At 34.1% G+C, this 23,449-nt stretch overlaps 3 protein-coding genes across 11 annotated transcripts; all 3 read right to left on the bottom strand.

Annotated features, from left to right (window-relative positions):
- Nucleotides 1-2,283: 2,283 nt before the first annotated feature.
- Nucleotides 2,284-9,818, bottom strand: LOC100806004 (transcription initiation factor TFIID subunit 7-like). 9 transcript variants are annotated; one of them, XM_041016012.1, is made up of 7 exons: nucleotides 9,228-9,636; nucleotides 7,551-7,586; nucleotides 5,739-5,812; nucleotides 3,270-3,523; nucleotides 3,066-3,185; nucleotides 2,848-2,917; nucleotides 2,284-2,625 (listed from the first exon to the last, which is right to left on the bottom strand). In XM_041016012.1, exons 4-7 carry the CDS (start codon nucleotides 3,519-3,521, stop codon nucleotides 2,465-2,467), a joined length of 603 nt encoding a protein of 200 aa, XP_040871946.1. In that variant the 5' UTR covers nucleotides 3,522-3,523; nucleotides 5,739-5,812; nucleotides 7,551-7,586; nucleotides 9,228-9,636; the 3' UTR covers nucleotides 2,284-2,464.
- Nucleotides 9,819-11,612: 1,794 nt separating this feature from the next.
- On the bottom strand, nucleotides 11,613-17,494 carry LOC100797837 (nipped-B-like protein). The gene is made up of 4 exons (XM_003526293.5): nucleotides 17,292-17,494; nucleotides 12,970-14,990; nucleotides 12,769-12,885; nucleotides 11,613-12,681 (listed from the first exon to the last, which is right to left on the bottom strand). Exons 2-4 carry the CDS (start codon nucleotides 14,938-14,940, stop codon nucleotides 11,893-11,895), a joined length of 2,877 nt encoding a protein of 958 aa, XP_003526341.1. The 5' UTR covers nucleotides 14,941-14,990; nucleotides 17,292-17,494; the 3' UTR covers nucleotides 11,613-11,892.
- An 836-nt stretch (nucleotides 17,495-18,330) lies between these two features.
- On the bottom strand, nucleotides 18,331-21,807 carry LOC100805468 (50S ribosomal protein L18). Its single transcript, XM_003527467.5, has 3 exons — nucleotides 21,518-21,807; nucleotides 19,728-19,941; nucleotides 18,331-18,902 (listed from the first exon to the last, which is right to left on the bottom strand). Exons 2-3 carry the CDS (start codon nucleotides 19,881-19,883, stop codon nucleotides 18,450-18,452), a joined length of 609 nt encoding a protein of 202 aa, XP_003527515.1. The 5' UTR covers nucleotides 19,884-19,941; nucleotides 21,518-21,807; the 3' UTR covers nucleotides 18,331-18,449.
- Between the last annotated feature and the right edge of the window lie 1,642 nt (nucleotides 21,808-23,449).

Here is a 23,449-nt window from a genome sequence, read left to right as displayed (position 1 = left end):
TTTACTATGAATTTCCTGTCATGGATACAGATACGCTTGATTAGATCCTCAATAAATATGGCTCCCATAGATGAAACATAAAGGTCTATCTCAGATAATGATAAAAAAATAATTATATGTTGCTTTTAAGCTTGATCTAGCCTGCTCTTTAGAGTGTCCAATTTTTCTGCTTTTCCTTTTTGGCCTATAAAGAGGTCCAAGAAGTAGCATGCAAGAGGATACTAAAATTCAATATCAGCTATGATAAAGAGGTGGCAATGATGTTTTACTTATCCACTTGGCGGACAAAAATTAGTTTCTCCCTTGACTTGGTTCCAGTTCAGGTTGTTTAATCTTTTTGACATGTTTAGTCAATATTTCAACACTCATTGTCATACATAAATATTATAGTTATGTTCATCTGATTTTTTTTTGTTTCCAATTTGTTTCTTAATATATGATGTAGGCATCCTGCAAGGTCCATTTTCCACTCTCTGATTCCAATGATCCTCCCTACTACGAGCCTGTAAGTGAAAAGTTTTATGTTTCAATTTTAGGTTCATAATTGTGGGCACTATCGCATGTTCAAGCTGCACCAATGCTAACTTTTAATCGGACTCAAAAGTTACTTCGTATTTTACGCAGCAATCCCTACCTCTACAGACACCTCAAGGATTCAGTTTCCATATTTCACCTGTTCAACTTTCATCCAACAAATTAGAAAAACAATATACACGGTCTAAGGGGCCTGCTTTTGCATTGTATGTCTGCCTATGCTTCATAAAAGCTTACCATATTTCGTGTCTTATGAATGTAGGATATATGTATTACTCCTTATTCTATATGTGAATTAGTATGTCACTGTTATGCAATTTAAGTTGTACATAGGATGGGTTGTCATGTTAATTATAGAACTTCAATTTAAGTTGTACATAGGATGGGTTGTCATGTTAATTATAGAACTTCATAGAAATGTATTGATGGTGTGTGAATCTTTATATTATCAATTAATAAACAAATAGATATTTTGCATTGTACATGCGCAAATATAATCAACAAATTGTATTGTGTTTCAAACCCATTTAAGTTAATACAATTTTAAATAAATAAATTTAAAGGCCATTTTTTATCGTAAACATCATTTAGGTCTTTGTCATCTTGAAGACTGCATACAATGTTTCAAAAGAAAGATTACCACAAGCTCCTGGAAAATAACATTATATGCTTATTTATATATTAAATTTTTACAATCAAATGATAAATTATCCGCGGTATAAAATCGTTCAATAAAAAACATAAATATATATATATATATATATATATATATATATATATATATATATTGTGACAGGGAATGAAAAATAAAATTAAGCACGCAAACAGAGTGAGAATTTTTTTTTTTACCAATGTCATCTTTTTTATTTTTAAAAAATTTAGATATCATTTTATCTTGACTATTTTATTTTAAAAAACTTATTTTAATGACAAATTCAATATTGATAAAGTGTACAATGAAAAAATATAATCAATAAATTAAATCCTATTTGCGAATTTATTGTAAATGAAAAACCATATTTGTGGATGCCACTTGCAAAAAAAAAATCTCAAAAAAAAAATCGCATGCTTGCTAAATAAATAATCAACGAAATCAATATACTGCACTCTATAAAACTCTTTAGTATCAATGTTAACCTTTTTTTCTTTTTTTTATAATATTTTCTTTTAATTCTTGCATTAAAAATCAATTGACAAACGAGGCTAGGTGACGTTCAACCACGGTTAAATCAATGAACGTTGAACCAATACCTTAATCAATTCAATGATCGATCCAATTTTAAAAACATTGATATCATAAAAATCAATTGACAAACGAGGCTAGGTGACGTTCAACCACGGTTAAATCAATGAACGTTGAACCAATACCTTAATCAATTCAATGATCGATCCAATTTTAAAAACATTGATATCAAAAGTGATTTATGATTAAATGATAATATAAAATTATTTATACTATCATTGTATCATCAATAAATTATGAAAATATTGTATACAAGGTATTTTAAAACATAAAATATATTTACTCTTTAAAAAATATTATCTTTTTTCACGTTAATTTTTTATATTAAAAAAAAACCCAGACAACTCCGAGTAAGGACACTAGTAAGGTAAAAAAGCAAAATGGCTTTAATTAAACACATGCTTACCCTTACTCATATATCCGGGGGAAAATTAGGGCTCAAAGGTTAACTATCAAAAATGTATACCACAAATCATTAGACAAGAAAATGCACGATTTGTAAAAGATAGCGAGAAAATGCACGATTTGTAAAATACAAAACAGTGTATACAGATCACCTACAATGGAAAATCTACTGTAGGTGAGATTTTAAGGCTGGATGGAATTCAAATTTAACTGCGAAAGTTATACTATACAGGCTTTCATTTCATCATTGTGATATAAATATTCTTTTGGTAGTTGATTTGGTCAGACTGAGTCATCAGATTCCTCAGAATCACTCCTGTCAGCTTCTCCTGCATTAGTAAGATTCTCTGGAATATCATGTTTTGGTGCAGGCTTAGGTGCAGATTTTTTATTAGCACCTCGGGCATTCTCATCCCCTTCTTCTTGCTCAGCTGTTTCCACATGTGAATTTCGGTCAAGGAAATAACCAAAGTTAAGCTTGTTTCCACTATCAGGTGGGCAACTGGGAGGAAAGGAATAAGTAAAAGGGGAAGAAATAAGCAACAGCAATGATCACAATAACTACTCATTTTAAAGAGAACAATTCAAAGTAGAGTCAAATTTGTGTTTAAGGATTGAAAATTTTGCTAAATTGCTATTTGAGACAAACAAAGATGTAAGGATATCAAGATTGTCCGCTGTTCCTCCAGCCATGATTTTGAGAAGATCTTTCTCAACACGGGAGACAAGCTCAGGCTGAAAAATGGGAAAAAGAATAAAAAAAAGTATTTATGAGAGCATATATATATATATATATATATATATATATATATATATATATATATATATATATATTAGGCAGAGAGGCATGTTAATGTGTATGTTATGTGAATGAAAACTATACATTAAGATCAGGCTCCCTGCGAAATCTACGCTTGCGAGCATCTCTCATGGGTGGAGTGAGGCCATGTCTGTACTCAATTACATCTGGAGCAGCATCACCAGATTCCCTCACCATAATCATCTGTTAGTTGGATGCAGTAACCAGTTAGAACGTTATATGAATCAAAGAGTATGATTAAGAATGAAAGAATTATTTGAATCTGACCTGACCAATATCGGCAGTCTTAATCAAAGAGTTATCATCATAAGTCTTATAGGATTCAACAACGCAAGGAAGATCCAATAGAGAAGCTGGGAATTGTTCATTCCCAATCATAAACGTACCACTTCTTCCATCCTCTCTAAATGACAAATCTAGTGACTTGTCTTCAGATGAAGAAGCATTGTTTTCATTCAGAAGACGCTCTATCCGCTCTGCCACATTAGGTGGAACTCTAAGTATGAATTGCTCCTCCATAACTATAACCATTAGGACATATTTGGAAACATTAAAATGCTAAATGATTTGATTTAGAAAACACATAATAGAAATGAACTGAAATGATTTAGAAACAATGTTGTTAATGGCGGATGGCGGTTCATGGCGGAAAGTAAAAAATCCGCCATAAAAATATGGCGGATGGCGTAGCGGAAAATGGCGGAAGTCATGGCGGACCAAAAAAAAAAAAAAACATATATATAAACTCATTGAAATTGAAAAAAACAAAGGATTGCATTCAAATAAACTAAAAAAGTTTCATGAGTTCATACAATAATCAAGTACCAACACCAAATAAACTCATTAAAGAGGATGATGGTTCAGCCATTTAAAAGAGGACTGAACAGAAAAAAAAAATTGTGGTGTCAAATAGAAAAAAAAATTAAAAATGGGACTGTCGAAAGTAAAAGGGGGGTGTCAAATAGAAAAACGGAAAAAAAATAAAAAAGGGGTGTCAAGCAGCAAAAACAAAAAAAAGGCTTTGGCCCACCCACCAGTATAAGTCGAGGTCGCGGTTCTGGGTCGTCTTCTCCGTTCGCGTCGCCGTCGTTCACGCCGTGCTCGTCGCCGCCGTTCACGCCATGGGTCGTCGCTGCTGGCTGCTGTGTGCAGCGGGTCACGCGCGGCTGGTTCCGAGGCTGGTTGCAGGGGTCGTGGCTGGTTCCGAGGTCGCGCTGTGTTGAAGCTTCGAGGGTTGCAGCAGCGTTCTGAAAGGTAGGGGGGGGGGGGTCATGGTTTTCATTAAGTTTCCGGGTAGGGTTGGGTCGGGTCAGCCCAACTCCTACCGCGGACAAAAAAAAAAATTCCGCCATTTTCCGCCTCCCCGCCACATCCGCCATGGCCGCCATGGCTATGGCAGCCGCCATGGCGCCGCCATCTTTAACCCGTCACGCCACCGCTATTCGGTGGCGTTTTTTCAGAAAACCGCTACGCAACTCCGCCATGGCGCCGCCATGGCCGCCATTTAACAACACTGGATACAACCACTCCAGCGCTATAGTGGCGTGATTGTGTTCTACTGATTTTTAAGGATCTTCTCAAACTAAGATGATAAGGTCTAAAATTAGTTATTATTAATAACCAATGAAGGATGACCGGTACATCTTGAAATAAAAGAGAATATATTCCATTAATCAGCGATGCAAATTGTCCTGTAAAAGACATGAGGAAAACCATAGAGGAAGAAATAATATGCCTTAAATCCTGTATGGCACAATCAGTGAAACTTAAACAAGCAAAGATATATGGTTAAGAGTTAAGACCATGTCCACCATATATCCATACATCTATCCAAACACCTAAAGGTTGACTTTGAGTAACATAACAAAAGCAGAAAATGACAATTTAGGGTTGTGATGAATTTATCAATCAATTTAGACCTGCATCTTTCAGCATTTCTGAACAGACATTCAAATGAGTAAACAGAATAGAGCAAATATAAATGGCTTTTGCAATTGATTGACAATTTAGACAAAGCAGAAAAGGCAACAATTAAATTAGGAAGGCTGAGATAGGACTAGAAAAAAAAAAGGAAGGGAAAAAGAAAGAGTCAAAAAACAAGCTGCTGGAATTGAAGCAATGAAAAAGAACATAGTTTACTATTACTTGCACTAACACTTTGTTACATGGAAACTTTAATTACAAGACAGGAAGGCACTATGATAACTTCATGTTCAATCAGGTCTAATAATACTTTAAGAAATTACTTCATTCAAAAACTCAAGCTAACCCATGAAACAATTCACAACATTTTTTCAAGACCAGTCAATATTATGTTTAACTTCTCAACAACTTTCTTGAACTAAAATGAGCAGATTTACAAGTAGTAAAAAACAATGGAGGTCATACAGTTCATCCCAAAAAATAAAAGAGAATCTTTTCCATTAATCCGCTCTGCCAGTTGGACAGCAAAATAAATTTGGCGAATTATGAGACCTAGAGCAATCCCAACTGACTACAGAAGAAAGTCACTGCTTTACAGAGTTAATGAGGAAAAGAAAGCCAGCACCAAGATTTCATGAATACAGTAGAGGAAGAATTATATGCCTTGAAACCCTGAAATGCATTACCAGTGACATAATAGAACATAAATAAACAGGTGAACTCAACAAATCAACGGATAAATGCTTAAGGCCATGTCCACATTATATTCATGCATCATCTCAAACACTGACAAGTTAACTTTGAGTCACTTACCAAAGGCAGAAAAAGATAAATCAGGGCTGTGTTGCTGTGGTGTGATGAATGTGTCAATTAATTATGCTCTGCGTCTTTGTGTAGTTCAGTATGAAATTTGTATAAGCCAAACTATTAGAAACTTTATAGGTTGGATAATTTAAGTGTTAAGATATAAAATAAAAGTCCAAGAAACAAAGTTGAACATAAATCATTGGAATTTTGACAATAACAACAACATCCTTTATTTTTCGGCACCAAAAGAACTTAGATGAGGAATTTATTTTCTCAGACCCATCCAACTCCTAATTTGACCATACAACATGGACAGAGGAATAAGCATAACAATAATATGGAAACTTAAGAAGTATACACATACAGAACCGACAAAACACCATTCAATGGGACAGCCACAAAGCAAAACAGAAACAAAATGGAACATTCAATAGATTGCAATTGAATGTTTGGCCGTTTGAGTACCACTTTTATTAGGGAAATAATAATTGGGTTTTTTTTCCTTCCAAAAGTTGTCTCAGGAATGTGACAGAGTGATTATTTGTTCCAAAACAAAGGTTACTAAATTGTGGGTGTGTTTGACAAAGTGTCTTTGTTAAAAAGGAAATGGGTGGGAAACAGAGAGGATGGAGAGGAAATAGATGAGAAATGGGGAATTTCTATTGTTTGGTAGGGTGGAAATAGGAGGAGAGAATAAAAAGGTGTGGGGACTGGGGAGGGGCCCACACCTTTTTATTTCCTGTCTGAACTACGAAGAAATGCGAGGGGGGGACCCACGATTTTTTTTGGCAATTTTTCAGAAATTGAGCATTTTCTGGCTTTTTTATCTAGCCATTCAAAACACTACAAATTGAGCAATTACTGGCAGTTTTATATGTTATTGACAGTTTAAACCGTTAGAGTTGTATAAAAATCGATTTTAGAAACCATAAACATTTTTCACTAATCGCAACCCATTGTGAATAAAAAATCGATTAACAAAGGCTTTTTTCATTTCTCTTTTCCCTATTTCTCTTAAACCAAACACCCCTAAATTCATTCCATTTCTCACCTTATTTTCATTCACTCTATCTCTCTTTTCCATATTTCCATCCACCCTATTTCTCATTTATTTCTTTCCTTCCTACCAAGCACATCCTATATGTGTATGAACACTGTATTCTCTAAAATAGTGCTGCTTCATAGGTTAAAATAGGGATGAAATTATAAAATTGAAAAAATCATAATAAGGTTTAAAAATCACCAAAAATGAATGTTCCCAGCAGACTCTCCTTCAGTTTTTTTCAATTCCAATGCCAACTCAATACCCTGTCTAGAAAAACTAACCTATACTTTCTACCATTCCACTTACAAAAAAAACACAACAAAAACAAGAATAAGGGCTTAATTGAAAGTGGATATGGAATCATAATCAAATTCAACCCTAAATTCACTCAGACATTTTAAAAAAACCCTAAATTCACTTAAATATTTCAAAAAAGAAAACAAAAGCAAAAAACTTAAAGAATTAGCACAAGTCAAAGTTCTGCAGTAGATAGCAGCTTATCCAGCACCCATTCTAACATCAATAGTAATAGGTAGACTAAAACAACCCCATGCAAAACATTTTCCCTTCATCTCATAAACCTAATCCAGAACGATTTCCAGAGGTGAAAATCATCAAAAAAATTCAAAATGGGGTACCCCAAAAACAACTCAAATTCAAAATTGGGTACCCCAAAAACTACTCAAATTCAAAATGGATTAAGCTTAAAATCATGTCCCCAATATATTTATGTATCCCCCAAAACAACCAAAGATTAACTTTGAGAAACATACCACAAGCAAAAAAAGAGAATTCAGTGCTGCAACTTCCTGCAGTTAAGCAAAAATATTCAAATAAATCAAAACTATTTAAAACTTTTATAAGTTGGATAGTTTCAAGTGTAAGACATGAAAGAAAAATGCTATTTAAATGAGATTTTAACAATAGCAACTATATCCATAACGTTTTCTATAGTCAACAAAAGAAGTTCAAGAAAATGACTTGTTTTCCCATTTCTTTAATTTAACCAAACAATATTGATGGAAGAATAAGGAAAAGGATAACCATAAACACAAACTTAAGCAAACACAGAGAGAGAAGCCAAAACACATTATAGTAATAGTACGATACAACAGGACAGCCACAGCTAAAAGTAAAACAAAATAGCCTAACATGGCACAACATAACAAGCTATAAGCTTAAAAAAATGCAAGTCTAATATAGAAAAATTGAATAGATCAGAAAACATAGGTTACTAAAATACTATATTTTTTATTTTGAGTGTGATAGAGTTGCTAGTTTGAGCTCTGATATAGGAAAGGATTTAGTATGCTAGACCACAATTTGGAAAGTGTAGAGTGAAACGAATTAGAAGGGTCCTATGTTGGTTAGTTGGAAGAGGTGGTAGGTAGTTAGCATTTGAGGAGATAGGTTACATGAGCAAGGGGGGTTATTTGTGTTTGCATGAAAGAGGAAGGACTGTTAGGCACTTTGGCTAGGCAGAGAAAGTGTTTTCTCTGAGGGAAAGGAACTTTTGCTCTGGGAAAGACTGATTCCTTTAGTATCTGTTCAACGAGCTTGTTTTTGGATTCCATAAAGCCCTCATTTCTTTTCTAATTTCTGGTTTCCTAACAGAGTGTGATGTTATAGTAAAAGCACCATACTAAGAGATGATATTAAAATATTAGTAACATGTCCACATTTATTTATTTCAAAACAAAACTACGAGCACCATGCTGATTCTCATTCCAATTCCAACCAACACTCTGGTCCACATAAAACATATAATTTCCACCATTCCGCAGAAAAATAAGGAACCTAAAAGGGAAAAAGCCTTAAGTTTAAGAGGTGGGAAACAAAAGTATTGAAGTAACAATCAAAACTCAAATACTGAAGCAGGTTTTCTAACACTTCAGGGAGATTCCTTTCTGTCTCCTTTTGTTTTTTTTTTCCTTTTGGTATTACTCTTTGTTGAGGATTCCTCTCAAATTAATAATTAAAAAAAAACAATAAAGCCAAATGAATCTTTTCACTTGCTCATACTCAATTGTGTAGATTTAATGTTAAAACAAAAAATAGCGTTTCCAAATTCCGGTCACGTTAGAATGTTACATGTTCCACAGATGATGTTCGTAAAGTCCATGCAAACAACTGTAATCATATAAAAACATTGAAACAATGCCAAGGTGAGTTGATGTTGAGAAATTCAAGTGCAGCATAGAACCATAATCAATTTGATTTTCGCACACGCGATTGAACATTCAAAATTTAGAGACACATTCTCACACGACGAGAAATAAACAACAAATAGAGAAATAGTGATAACAAAAATCGGCTATGAACAAATGTGTGCCCTAGAAACGATTTAATTCCATGAAATTGAGGTTCGCGAGTTCCTGAAATGCAATTCACCGTTTGAATCATACGACGCAAACACAAGAAGGAGTAATGGAGGTGGAGAGGGAAAGTACCTTAGAGATCTGAGTCAACTCGGTTGATATCGAACGAGTCGAACGGTTGAGAGTGAAGAAACGTGGAGCAAAAGAAGGGTTCTTCAATCGAAACCAAACGAACCACAAAAACTCAATCAACAACACCTTTTATATTTATCGATACAAATTAAATAGAGAGAGAATGGGACTCAATATATTTACTTGACTCTTCCCTCATACGTCAGTTTTTTTTTAACCACCGTTACAATTCTTAAAGTATCCCATAAGTTTCGACTAATTAGATAACTTATAAGATTAATCCTTGATTTGAAGCTTAATCAAGTTCATCCCTCACCAAAGATGTATTATATAGAAATTGAACTAAGACTCTTCCCACAAGTTCAGTTCAGTTTTGTTTTAGATTGTGTGTACTTAATTCAGTTACACAAGAAGAGCTCTCTTTCTCTCTCTCTCTCTCTGATATAAGAGATAGTTAACTTTTTCAAAAGACATAATTAATTAATATATATTGAGAAATGTATGTTGTGATTATAAAAAGGGAGGAGGATACTTACTCACTATCTCCTTTGTAGCACACGCAAAGCAATATCACACAACACTCTTTCCTCATCCATGGCAGTAGCTACTAGCTAGCCATTTTATTGTCACACATAACTCTGATTGTTGGGACAGAGGGAGTAACTAGTTTACTTAACTAACAAGAGGTAAATTGTCTTGGAACAGATGTTATAAGATGTTGATAACTTATCTACAAGTAATTGATTCTCAAACCTGATTTTTGGTTTTGAATATTATTGTAAGGGTTTTTTTTTATGTTTTTCTAATAATAAATATTGATAATAATTTTTGTATTTTTTATTATTTTTAGTCATGTCATCACTCAGATTGTAACAATAGGCCAATTATAATCCACTTAAATCCTTACACAAGTTTATGTAAATATGAATAATAAAAAATATTGTTTAAAATATAAACATTACGGTAAAAAATAGTTTTTTTTAGATTTAATTTATTTAAATGATTGGTTGTAAACAATTCTTTTATTATATTATGTGTATTTATCATTAAAACCAATTGTACATACATTAAAATAAAATATATCAATTCTCCTAATAATATCACTCTTCGACATTTAAAATCAACTCTTTTTAGAAAAAATATGATCAAAATCAAATATTTCAAACATAATTATATTAAGATAATTTATTAAATAATCAAGTAATTTGACATAAGTGATTAATGTGCTGAAATTAAGATTAAATCATTCGAATATTACTCAAGCTTAATCCTTGTGAAAATAATTATTGATCGAAATTTATTTATCTCTCGCCAAATTTCGATTGGTCAAATCTCTTTCCCTTATTAACTAGATAATTAAGACCAAAAAAAGATAATTCATTGAATACTTTATTGTAAATACATTAAATTTACATATTTCTCTCCTTACTCAATAATTAAAATTCTCAATTCTCCTAATAATATTACTCTCGACAATGCAACATTTAATTATTAATTATACATGACAAACTATATGTAATTTGTAAGTTTATGAGCCAAGGCGAATGTGATCTAGAGCAAAGAGTGAGACGAGTTTCTATTTTTGGGGTTTTTACAACATAAAACAACACGCTTCAATTTATTTTTTTATTTAAAAAAAGTTGCATGGCTCAATCATGTCAATGACTCATTGAGTTGCCAATTCAACCTATAGAATCATCGAGTCAAACCGGTTCATACCGGATCTAATTCATAATTTGTCCCAAGTCAACCGATCTAAGTCGAGCATGGTAACACTGGGTTCAATACTTTATCAATTTGTCCTATTTTGGAATAGGATCTTATATAAATCATAACAAACCCGTTCAAACAGAACCAACTAATTGATGAACATTAGCTCTCTCAGCATAACTTGCTGGACTATGAACACTGATTTGGAAACAGCATAGATTGGAAGCATCACGCATGAAACGAGCAAATTATTACACCCTAATTTGGTTATGAGCAAAGTCCATGTGAAAAACCGGCAAGATTTTATTAAAAAGGTTAAAAATCAATAGAATAAAGTAAAGATTTTATTGCAATCATCTGAGGACCCCATTTAGTTCACAGCTAAGTGCAAAACGAGCGGGGAAAGACAAATAAAAGATGAAAAAAAATGTTGAGCAGTAATAAGCCCTTCAGCCTACATACAAGGTAAAACAGTTGCAGTAAAACCAGGAGTTATCCAATTGCATGCATGAGTTTGTACGGGATTTATTAGTTCATTTATGATTTTCCCAAATTACCAGGCTGAAACTTCAAAATACGGCAACATGAGTTGTTTTCACTAAAAACTGAAACGATGCTTGTCTATCTTCCTATCCATTAAAGCAGCATAAAAATAACTAGCCACAAAACCGCATATTCAAACCTGCATTCACCAATTGATATCAAACTGGCCCCTCATCTACAGTTCCAGAGCTGGCAATCATCAAACAGTGATGAACTGTTAACAATTTTTCAAGTGACAATCTGCTGCATATTGACCAGCATTCAAATCTCACCAGGCAGAAATGATTTTCCAGATCCAAAAGGGCTCAAGTATGTAGGATTTTATGAAGTTTTTTTTTTCAGTCACCAGAATTTGAAAGATACTAATACTAAGGAACACAAGTCAAGGAATTCAAAAAAAGCACATAATAAGTTATTGGCGGTGAAATGAAGGGCCAGCAAAAGAGTAACGAGATGAAACTGGCCCACGTGAAGCTTCAAACTTGTCTCCATGATATGGCCGCATTCGATGGTGATCAGACAAAGCATCAGGAGCAGAATATATTGGGTAATGTCTATCTTGAACGGCCTCTCTCCTTGGCAAGTTATCCGTCCCCACAAAAGGTCTTCCCCCAGCCAAATATGAGTTTGGAGAGATTTCCTCCCTACTTAAAGGTGCAAAATATGCATCCCTAGCTGAAACACCACGGTGATAGGCATGATAAGGATCCCAACTGTCATCCAAATAAAGAGGATCAGTTCGAAGACTTTCGACATGAGCCGAGACATTTCTTGGATAGCCACGGTCCAGGTGATAGGGTTGATAGTCTCCCTCATAATATTCCAATAAAGGATTAACATGAGAAGTAGTAGCCACATTTCTTCTATCTCTTGGGAGATGAGATGGTGTATAGCCCTCCATTCGAAACAGATCATGAGGAATTTCCACTCGAAACAGATCATCAGCAATTTCCTCTCGCCGGTCAAATTGATCCCTATTAATAGAGCGCACATTATAGCTTTCCCTCTGCAAATGGGTCCATGATCCCCTAACACTGTCCGAAGATTCCCTTTCTCTAATTATTACTTTTGGTTGGGAGTGGACAGGTTGCACAGCTGAACGAATCTCCCTTTCCTGAATAATTACTTTTGGTTGGGAATGCACAGGGTGCACGGCGGAATGAATTCCGACTGGGCGGAAAAGTTGAGTGAGCTTCCTAACCTGAAACAGAATATTTTGAATATCATTCGTGATAAAGAATTATAGAAACAAACAGACAGGCCACCCGAGGTAACATTTAATTCTTACTTGTCTAACAGTAAGTTCTGTTCTGAACTTGTGCTTTTCATTATAATTATCCTTGATGGCTTTTTTGAAAATGCTTTCGGGTATTGGGAAACAATCAGAAGCAATTTTGAACCGCACCTGAAGGTGTCAGCCACAAGCAATCAGCAATATAAATCAAAGACAAGATCGGGATAGTTAGACAGGAAAATGAAAGAGACTAACCTGAGCAGGAAATTTGCCACTAAACGCCTTGGGTTCAAGCTTCATGCCACCAGAACATGAAGCCTTGTAAATACCATACAATAGCTTCAGATCAAAATCATAAAGAAAAAGCTTAAGCCCAGGTTTGATTTGTAAAACATCATCCTTTTTACCAGCTGAAACACCCATGACGTGATAGCGGAAACAATCAGGCTTCGTCTTTGCATTGCACAGAAAGATAAAACCACCAAGTTTTTCACCCTTCTTGCCTTTTAATTGATTCCTTTCCATGCCACTACTCTTATCTTTGTTTTTTCTAATCATAGAACCCTTGCTTAACTTCCTATGCTTCTCTTTACTCTTTTGTTTCTGTTCAGTCTTATCCAACTGACTAGTTTTATCTTTTTGAGCCTGCTGGCTCATCTCCCTAGGACTTTTGCCACTGGTGCTCCTGTTTTGACTTCCTTTCACTTTATTTTCAGCCTCCTGACTCTTCTCCTTAGGTGGTCCATCATTAGTTTCCTTCAACTGGCTATTGTCTAAAATTTGTTTCTCATCTGCATTATGACAACTTTCACTATTGTCCACTTTCTTTGAAGTCCTCCTAATTCCTCTTTTCCCACGAATCTGTTGAGGACCATTGTTCATCTTAGCCTTAAGTTTACCAGCCCGAGATTTCTTAACAATTTTAGATTTGGCCTTCAATGGCTGTGGAGTATTCTTGTCACTCAACTCTGCTTTACTAGATCCATCAGGAGGATCAGTATCCTTCAGCTGGCTACCGTTTGACTCTTCCTTAGGACTTTTGTCACTAATACTCGTATTTTGGCTTTCTTTTATTTTATTTTCAACCTCCTCCCACTTCCCCTTAGGTGCTTCATCATTAGTTTCCTTCAGCTCACCGTTGTCTGAAATTTGTTTCTCATCTGCATTGTGACAACTTTCAGCATTGTCCACCACTTTTTTTGAAGTCACAATTCTTTTTTTCCCATGAACTTGTTGAGAACCATGGTACTTCTTGGCCTTAACTTTAACAGCTTGAGATTTCTTAACAATGTTAGAATTTTCCTTCAATGATTTTAGAGTATTCTTGTCACTCAACTCAGGTTTACTAAATCCTTCAGGAGGATCAGTATCCTTCAGTTGGATACCATCTAACTCTTCAATAGGACTTTTGTTACCGGTGCATGTATTTTGACTACCTTTCATTTTATTTTCAGCCTCTTCACTCTTCCCCTTAGGTGGCTCATCATTAGTTTCCTTCAGCTCACTATCGTCTGAAATTTGTTTCTCATCTGCAATGTGACAATTTTCAGAATTGTCCACCACTTCTTTTGAACTCATAACTCTTTTCCCACAAATTTGTTGAGAACCATTTTTCTTCTTGGCCTTAAGTTTAACAGTTTGAGATTTCTTAACAATTTTAGATTTCACCTTCAAAGATTGTGGAGTATTCTTGTCACTCAACTCTGGTTTACTAGATCCTTCAGGAGAATCAGTTTCCTTCTTTCCATCTTCTTTTCTAGAAGTAGTATGGTCAGAAGTCACTTCAGGAAGATTCTCACTGCTCATCATGTCATCCTTTCGGGATGACAGAGGATTAGAAAACACTTCAGTAGGATTCTCAGTGCCCATCAAACTATCTCTTCCTGATGATGGAGAATTAGAAGACACTTCAGGAGGATTCTCAGCACACATCTCACCATTTTTTCCTGATGACGGATGAATCTCAGTGCCCATCATATTATCTTTTACCGAAAGCGTAGGATTAGAAAGAACTTTAGTAGGATTTGCAGTGTCCACCATACCATCTTTTGCTGATGACAGAGAATTAGAAGACACTTCTGGAGGATTCTTGGTACCCATCACATCATCTTTTCCTGATGACAGAGGATTCTCAGTGCCCATTATCTCATCTTTTTCTAATGACAAAGGATTAGAAGACATTTCATGAGGATTCACAGTGTCCATCTTGTTGTCTTCTTGATCCATATTATATAGGCACTCAGCACGGAGGATTCCAATGGAAAATTTTACTTCAACTAGTAAAGGTAATAAAGCCAAAATCAATGACTTTAAAATAGAATGATATTTTACGCGAACCAGAAAAAGCAATAACAGTTCAATTAAGGAAGCTGAGAATGAAAAAAATGTCAACAGTCACAGAACCATCTGACCTAAAAACTGTGGATAAATATGGGCCTAAGCATGGTATTTAGAAATTCTGTTAATGTGTAAAGCCATTGGAATTGAAGCAAGGAATAAGAGCAAACTTAAAACCACTTGTACTAACATTAAAACTGTGATTACATTGAAATTTGAAACTTCAGTAATAATGGGAAGTACTGTTAGAAAGCCACCTTAATTGCAGTCATCCCAAGCCGGCCTAAATTGCAGCCTCTTTTGGTCTTAATTGCACCCTCAAGAGAGTACTTAGTCCTACATTGACTAGAAATATGGCTTAAATAGAGCACATTTAGCTTGGGCAATCCTCACCTTACAAGTTAGTTTTGTGAGGTTGAGTTGGGCTCTAAGTCCAAATTCTAAAAGGAACTAAGATAACTTAATGTTCAATCATCTCCAACATTATTTCAAATCACTTCATTCCAAAGCAAAACTCCAGCCGAATTCTTTTTCTTTAATGCATACTTACTCTTCATTTTTATCAGTTACTAATCCTAATTATTGGATTTATATACTTTATTTGATTAGTAAATAAATGAGATAAAATATTAAAAAATGAATATTGATGGAAAAATAAGGAAAGGGATAACCATAAACACAAACATAAGCAAACACAGAGAGAGAAGCCAAAACAGATGATAGTAATAGTACGATACAACAGGACAGCCACAGCTAAAAGTAAAACAAAATAGCCTAACATGACACACAGATAACAAGCTATAAGCTTAAAAAAATGCAAGTCTAATATAGAAAATTTGAATACATCAGAAAACATAGGTAATTAAAATACTATATTTTTTATTTTGAGTGTGATAGAGTCACTAGTTTGAGCTCTGATATAGGAAAGGGTTTAGTATGCTAGACCACTATTTGGAAAAAGTAGAGTGAAACGAATTAGAAGGTTCCTAAGTTAGTTGGCTGGAAGAGGTGGTAGGTTGTTATCATTTGAGGAGATGGGTTACATGAGCAAGGGGGGTTATTTGTGTTTGCCAGAAAGAGAAAGGAATGTTAGGCACTTTGGCTAGGCAGAGTAAGTGTTTTCTCCGATGGACAGGAACTTTTGCTCTGGGAAAGATTGATTCCTTTAATGTATCCGTTCATCTAGCTTGTTTTTGGATACAATAAAGCCCTCATTTCTGTTCTAATTTCTGGTTTACTAACAGGGTGTAACGTTATAATAAAAGCACCATACTAAGAGATGCTATTAAATATTAGTAGCATGCCCACTTTTATTTATTTCAAAAGAAAACTATGAGCACCAGGCTGATTCTCATTCCAATTCCAACCAACAGTCTTGTCCATATAAAACATATAATTTCCACCATTCCCCAGAAAAACAAGAAACCTAAAAGGGAAAATGCAGAAGTTTAAGAGGTGGGAAACAAAGACTAAAGAAGAGGGCACTTCATAAAACAGATCTAATTGCAACACAGCTTCATTCCTTAGTATTGGAGGTAACAATCAAAACTCAAAACTCAAATTGTGAAGCGGATTTCAAACCCTAACAAAAATAGTTGAAAGAGGATGGCACAGCTCTCCTACAGAAACTATTAAACAAGATTCAGGGAGATTCCTTTCTGTCTCTTTTTATTCTCCATTTAGTGTTACTTTTGTTGAGGATTCCCTATCCTGCAATCTTATCATCACTTCTTTATTTCCTTTCCCTAATAAAATCTCTTCTCTCAAATTAATAATTAAAAAGAAAGAAAGAAAAGAAAAAAGCCAAATGAATCTTTTCACTTGCTCATACTCAATTGTGTAGATTTAATGTTAAAACAAAAAATAGCGTGTCCAAATTCCGATCACATTAGAATGTTACATATTCCACAGATTGCGTTCGTAAAATCCATGCAAACAATTGTAATCATATAAAAACATTGAAACAATGCCAAGGTGAGTTGATATTGAGAAATTCAAGGGCAGCTTAGAACCATGATCAGTTTGATTTTCGCATTCAAAATTGAGAGGCATTCTCATACGACGAAAAATAAACAACAAATAGAAATAGGAATAATAAAAAACGATTATGAACAAATGTGTGCCCTAGAAACGATTAATTCCATGAAATTGAGGTTCAGGAGTTCCTGAAACGCAATTCACCATTTGAATCAAACGACGCAGACGCAAGAAGGTGTAATCGAGGTGGAGAGGGAAAGTACCTTAGGGATCTGAGGCAACTCGGTGGATATCAAAAGAGTTGAAGGGTTGAGAGAGAAGAAATGTGGAGCGAAAGAGTATATTTACTTGACTCTTGCCTTGCCTAGAATACTAGTTCTCCTACCTGTGTTTTACAAAATAATAATGCTAGCTAATTTCATATTCGTCCGGGGAACAATTCATTCATCATTGCGTATCCATCGTCTTCACACGCACCATCCTAAACTTTTGATTATGTATAAAGTTAATAAATTAATAAAAAAATATTAATTAAAAAAATTATTGTAAGTAATATATATATTTACATTATGTATAAAGTTTTCCATTATGATCTAATTATAAATTATCGTTTAAATTATTTTAAGATAATTATTTTAAAAATCAACAAACTTATCATACATAATAAATTATGATTGAATGACTGTGTAAAAAAATTTACATTATAAGTATATAATCTTTTTTTATTTTTTTAGTCATTGAAATCCATAAAATATTCCTTTTAGTCCTTTGCAAAGTATGATTCAAATAAAAAATAAAATATTTACAATTTTTATCTTTTTTTATTATTAGAATTTGATTTTTTTTTATTTTCAATTTTAAAGTACAATTTTTTTAGGGTTTTAAAATGTGAGAGTCAAGTCAATAAAACATTAAAGAAATTTTTAAAGCGATTAATGAGTTTTAAAATTATTTATTAACTTAATTATGATAATTTTTAACCTAGAAAAGTATATTTTAAAATATAAAATAGAAAATAAAATTTTGACGGTTAAATTAAAAATAAAAGTTATTACAAATCACAAATCTCTTATTTCATGACTTACACGACACAAAAGGACTAAAAAAATATTTTGTTAATTTCAAAACACAATGAGAAAAGGATTGAGCCATTTTAACCATGAACAAGTATAAAATATACAGTATCATATGATTGTCTTATTTGTAACACGATTATTATTTAACATTAATTAAAACGAATAACTAACTACAATTACGACAACATAACTCATTCATAAAAGTAAATTACGAAATCTGTAATTCTAATAATGATATTTTCCCATTATCATAAAAACCAAACTAAATGGACATGTTCAAACACACAAGGCGAACCGAAATATCAACAGCTAAACTGATAGTCCCAAAAACTTGAGTGACTCAACTCAATCAAGATAAACCTTGATATCAATCCCATTATCAATAAGTGATTGAACTACAGCTCTGATTTTCCCTTCAAACTTGTCCCTATCCCTTGGAGTATAAGAACCAGTGTAAACATCAGCTTCTTTTGCTCTTTCAGCTAAAATCCTACCAATGGCTATGCATGCCGGTATGTCGGAACGAGACCTAAGAACAGCTTTTATGTCCTTGGAGTTGGTCCCGGCAACTGCAACCTGTTTGCTTGTTACCCTATGAGTGAGTGAAGCTGATACAAAACGTTTCGAGATAAACACATCAAGTGTAAAAGGCTCCATGTAGGCAATTGTTCTTTGTTTGAATGATATGTGCTTATTGGGATTCTTTGACTTCTTCCCTTTTTGGTATGTGTAAGGTCGGCTATTGTCATCGTCAAGGAAATCCTCTACCCCAAAAAAGCTTCTAGGTGCCATGTGCGCCTGCATTATGAAGAAAATGCACTAAAGATGAGTATTAATACTACTACATAAACGATTCACCTCAAATTGGCATTTCAGGCTTTGTTAATTGTAAATATTTAATTTCAAGTTTTAATTTTATAAAATCCACGCTAGCAACATGGTATGGTAGTTTTGCACATACACAACAACGGCTGAGGAGATACAAAGTTAAAAGGTATATGTGGGGTCAATGAATTAACAAACAAGTGCTTAACATAATTAACAAGTCCTTTAATACCACACAATAATACCAGCTGTTATAGTTTGTAACTGACCTTAATTACTGAATTTTATTTCTATTGCAGAGCATCTTCGAAACCTTATTCCTTCTATTGAACTCATTCCTAACTATATTCAAAAACTCACGAAAATCATTTTAATTATCATATGATCGAACATATCAACATGCCAGCTTAACCCTGTACAACTTTATAAGCTTCAGGATTTCATACTTCGTTTGAACTTTGAAGCTTAGCATCTGATTCCATGGTTTATCTATGAAATGAATTATTTCAATTAGAAGCAGTGATGCCCATCACGCCATATTACTCGCAACAAAATGGAAATGAAGTGTTCATCACCATTTGTTTTTGCCATATATTTCAACTGTTTACCTTCCACCATATGTTGCATTCGAAGTCTTCTTATTTATAAGAGAATAAAGCTGCACCCAAAGTTGGACACTTAAATCTATATTCAGCCGTATTATACTATTTAGTAAAGAGATAAATGGGAAATTCTACAGTAAAATATATAAAAAAAAAATAGAAATTGCGCTTCGAAAGGAAGAATAGAAGACTTTACTTGTCCATGGTGGAAAAAGCATGAAGGCACATAAATCCAAGGCAAAACTCTGTTTCCTTCACAAGCATAAACATCGGTTCTACAGATTCTGCCAATTACTTGTTTCAACATGTTTCTCAGAACCCAATAACAACTCCTCCTTATTAGTAGAAGCATACAATAGCCTAAGGAGTATGGGAATGACTGGAAAATGGAAGCAAATCGCACCCTGTATCTGTAAGAGATTATTTTAAATTAGGAGCCAAATAATAATCATAATAACAACTTTTGTATAACAAATCACCTTTTCCATAGTACCACTATCACAATTTTATGTAAGCCCTTGCTAGTGCAAAAAACATAACCTTAACTAATTTCCTAAAGAGAAGTGGCTTGGCTAAATTGTTTTTCTTTTTAGACGTACAAAACAAGGCAATCAAGAATCAACTACCCCATAAAGGGGAAAAGAAACCCACATAAGTTATAAGTTCTGTAGTAGTGTTGTATTGGGCAACTTGGGGTGGAGTGGGCACAGCTCAGTTCGGGCTGGAAAAATGAACCTCTAATGCAGTTTGGATTTCAGAACCAAACTACTTTTTATGGTTCACAAACTGGTTTGGATTTCAATAAACTATTTCAGAACAAGTTTGGTTCAGCAAGCAGTTTTGGAACTGGTTTCCAGTATTTGGCATAGAATTCCCTGTATCTGTGTCACTCACTGTCCAAATCCAGTACTAATGTACTCATAAGAGCTCATGACTACCTAGTAAGTTCCAGCATCCATTTGAGGTTAGAAAATGGAATCAACCATAACCCTTCCCCATTGTGATGCCTTGTTGGTCATCTGAAGCATTATAGGCAAAACCCCTCTGTCTGTCCTTATTAGTCCGATTTCTCTCGTCCATCTCTCAAGCAACAGTTTTGAAACTTCCAGAGGAAAAACCGTGGTCTTAGGAAGCCTTGAGGCAATAACCTTCTTCAAGCCATTGCCAAAGAAGGCTAAACTGGGAACTGAAGCTATAGTCAAGAGCTATTCAAGCTCAGCCTCAATATTCAATGTAGCTACTATTTCATATTGTTCAAACTAATTTAAAAGTTCCCTAACTTGTCACATGCTTCCAATGTCCAAATTTGTTTTTACTTTTTATCATGACTCAAATAAGGAATAACACATTAACACCATTCCAAATTTGCTTTCAAAAGGAATCAACAACAATTTGAATATTACGACATACCACCCAATCCCTGTACCCATGCAACATAGGGCTCATTGGAATTAAAACCAATACTAGATTTCAAAACATAAAATGGAAACTACAACTCAGCTTCATTCTCCCAAGACAAATCACAGAACCATGCCCTCACAAACATATCCATAACTTTAAATTGCGGTCACAGTTGCGATCGCGTTGTGCTGAGTTAGAAAAACTTTATATTGCAGGCAATCATGGGAAAATGCGCCTAATGCAGCTACAATTGCAGTTGCAGTGTGGATAGTCAAAATACCTTGACATTGTGAGCTGATATTTAAAACCATGAACATATCCCAAACTTCTATTGGAGACCAATTTCTCAAAAACCTAACAGCAAGGCGCATGCACAAAACAAACCAAAAGGCACACACATTTTCCACCATAGCATATCTTCTCTATCAATTCACTTGGGCAAACAATCAAACACGCGGTGCGCAGTGTGTGCAACAGAGGAACAATGCTAATCATAGAGTTACTAAGTAACGAAACACAAGTGGACTTGGAAAACGGAACGAAATAAGATTAAAAAATGAAACCGTGCGTATGTAAGATACTTACTGAGTGAACAAAACCAAAATTTTGCAGTTCAGTTTGGAGTGAGAAAAGAACCAGAGAATGAGGGAGAGTTGTAGATATGAGGAGATGAACTGAAGCAACGAAGAGAGTGTGATTCAGATTAGGTGAAGAGAACCGGTGACTGTTGCGTATTTTTGTTGTTGAATTGGATTTGGAAGGGTTTAGGGAATGTGGGTGTCTTGTCTCGAACCCAGGACCCAATAATGGCACTCAAAGTGTAATATTCTTGTGCAAGTGATGATTGATGAGTGCCATTTAATAGTATTAGACTTGAATGGATCATTGATTTGTTTTGGATATTAAGAGCATCTTTAATAATAATTGGAATCTTTGGAGGATTCTTTGGTGTTACAGCACAATAGTTTTTCTCTTTTTATTTTAATAGTAAATCTCAGTTTGAAATTGAGATATATTTTGTGAATTTATAATATACTCACTTAAATATATTTTATAAATTATTTAAAATTAAATTATATTTTTAAACATTTCTATCTAACATAAGTTCAAAATCAAGAAAAAAATATTGTTTGGTTTCATTTTCAATTTCTCATACATTTTTTGTTGTAACAAAAAAAAATAACCTTCTCAACTCCTGTATTCCTTTCTGATCGTATTTCTATTCACTTTACTTCTTTCTTTTCTTTTCACCTCTCGTGTTTTCCTTTCTTTATTTTTTTCTTCCTTGAGATTGAGAAGTCTTTCCATGTTCTATTGTCACCGTCCTCCTCTATCGGTCCTATTCTCCTCTGTAGTCTCTTCCTCTCCTACTCTTCTATTTTCTTTTCTATTGTCAATGGAGTCATCGCCAGTGAAAGGCACCACGTCTATCTCGGTATCACCACACACAACCTTTTCCTGCCAGATCTTCCCCTTCTTTATTGATCTGTTCATTGGTTCCCTCCAGAAGTTGTTAGAGAGAGTACAAAATTATTTTTTAAAAAGGGTGCAAATCGATCTTGAGGGATCTTGTAGAAGATTCCATCCTCCAACATGAAGATCATGCATCCCTCTCTAGTGATGAATATGTTGAAGACCAGATTTTAAGCTCAAGATCTTAACTCAATATTTGTTGTTAATGATACTTTAAGTAGTAAGAGTCGACTTGTTGAGTCACTAGTTAACTTACATGAACAAGCCTATATTAAGAAATTATAAATAATTTATAACTTGTCAACCTTTGTTTTTTGTAAATAGCCAAATTTGACCCTGAAAATATGATGAAATGACAAATTGGTCCCTGAAAGATAGAGAATACAAAATTAGTCCCTAACTGTGTAAAAAGTACATCAAATTATTTATATCGTTAAATTGGTCAGATCATTTTGTCACTAAATTGTAATGTTCAAAGACTAATTTGACAATAAGTTATATTTTTCGATGACCAATTTGACATTAAGTTACAAATTTTAGGAACTAATTTGTTGCACTTTTTCCACATTCAATGATAATTTGAATTTTTCATCTTTAAGAGACTAATTTATCAACATCTCACACTTTCAAGAACGAACTTACCTATTTGTCTTTTTTTACAAAACTTTTTTATACTTCACATTACATCATATGAGTGAGTCTTTAAAATCAAATAGACAAAGCAGCTACATTTAAAAATCACAAAAAAAATAGTCACAAGTTTCAGTTTCTAAGAAAGATTGAATAAAATTAGCTAGAAACAAGACATAACCTCTAGCTATGTCATTGCAAAGTGAAAATACGTACAAAGTTCAAATGAAATTAGAGTCAAAGGGAGGATGGTGTTGCGAGTTCATGGAAGCCATTTTAGTGAGGGTCGTCGATTGGAGAAGTGGTGTCACCGATGATGAAGGTTGGGCAAAGTGTGGTCTTTGTCGAGCTAATAGGAAGCGCCGCAAACACTGGTATAATTAGGAGTATTCAAAATTGAACCAAATCGAACAT

This window comes from Glycine max, chromosome 6, assembly GCF_000004515.6.
Source record: "Glycine max cultivar Williams 82 chromosome 6, Glycine_max_v4.0, whole genome shotgun sequence".
Lineage (NCBI taxonomy): Eukaryota > Viridiplantae > Streptophyta > Magnoliopsida > Fabales > Fabaceae > Glycine > Glycine max.
The sequence above is the reverse complement of the archived record's forward strand: the minus strand, read 5'-3'. Positions and strand labels throughout refer to the sequence as shown.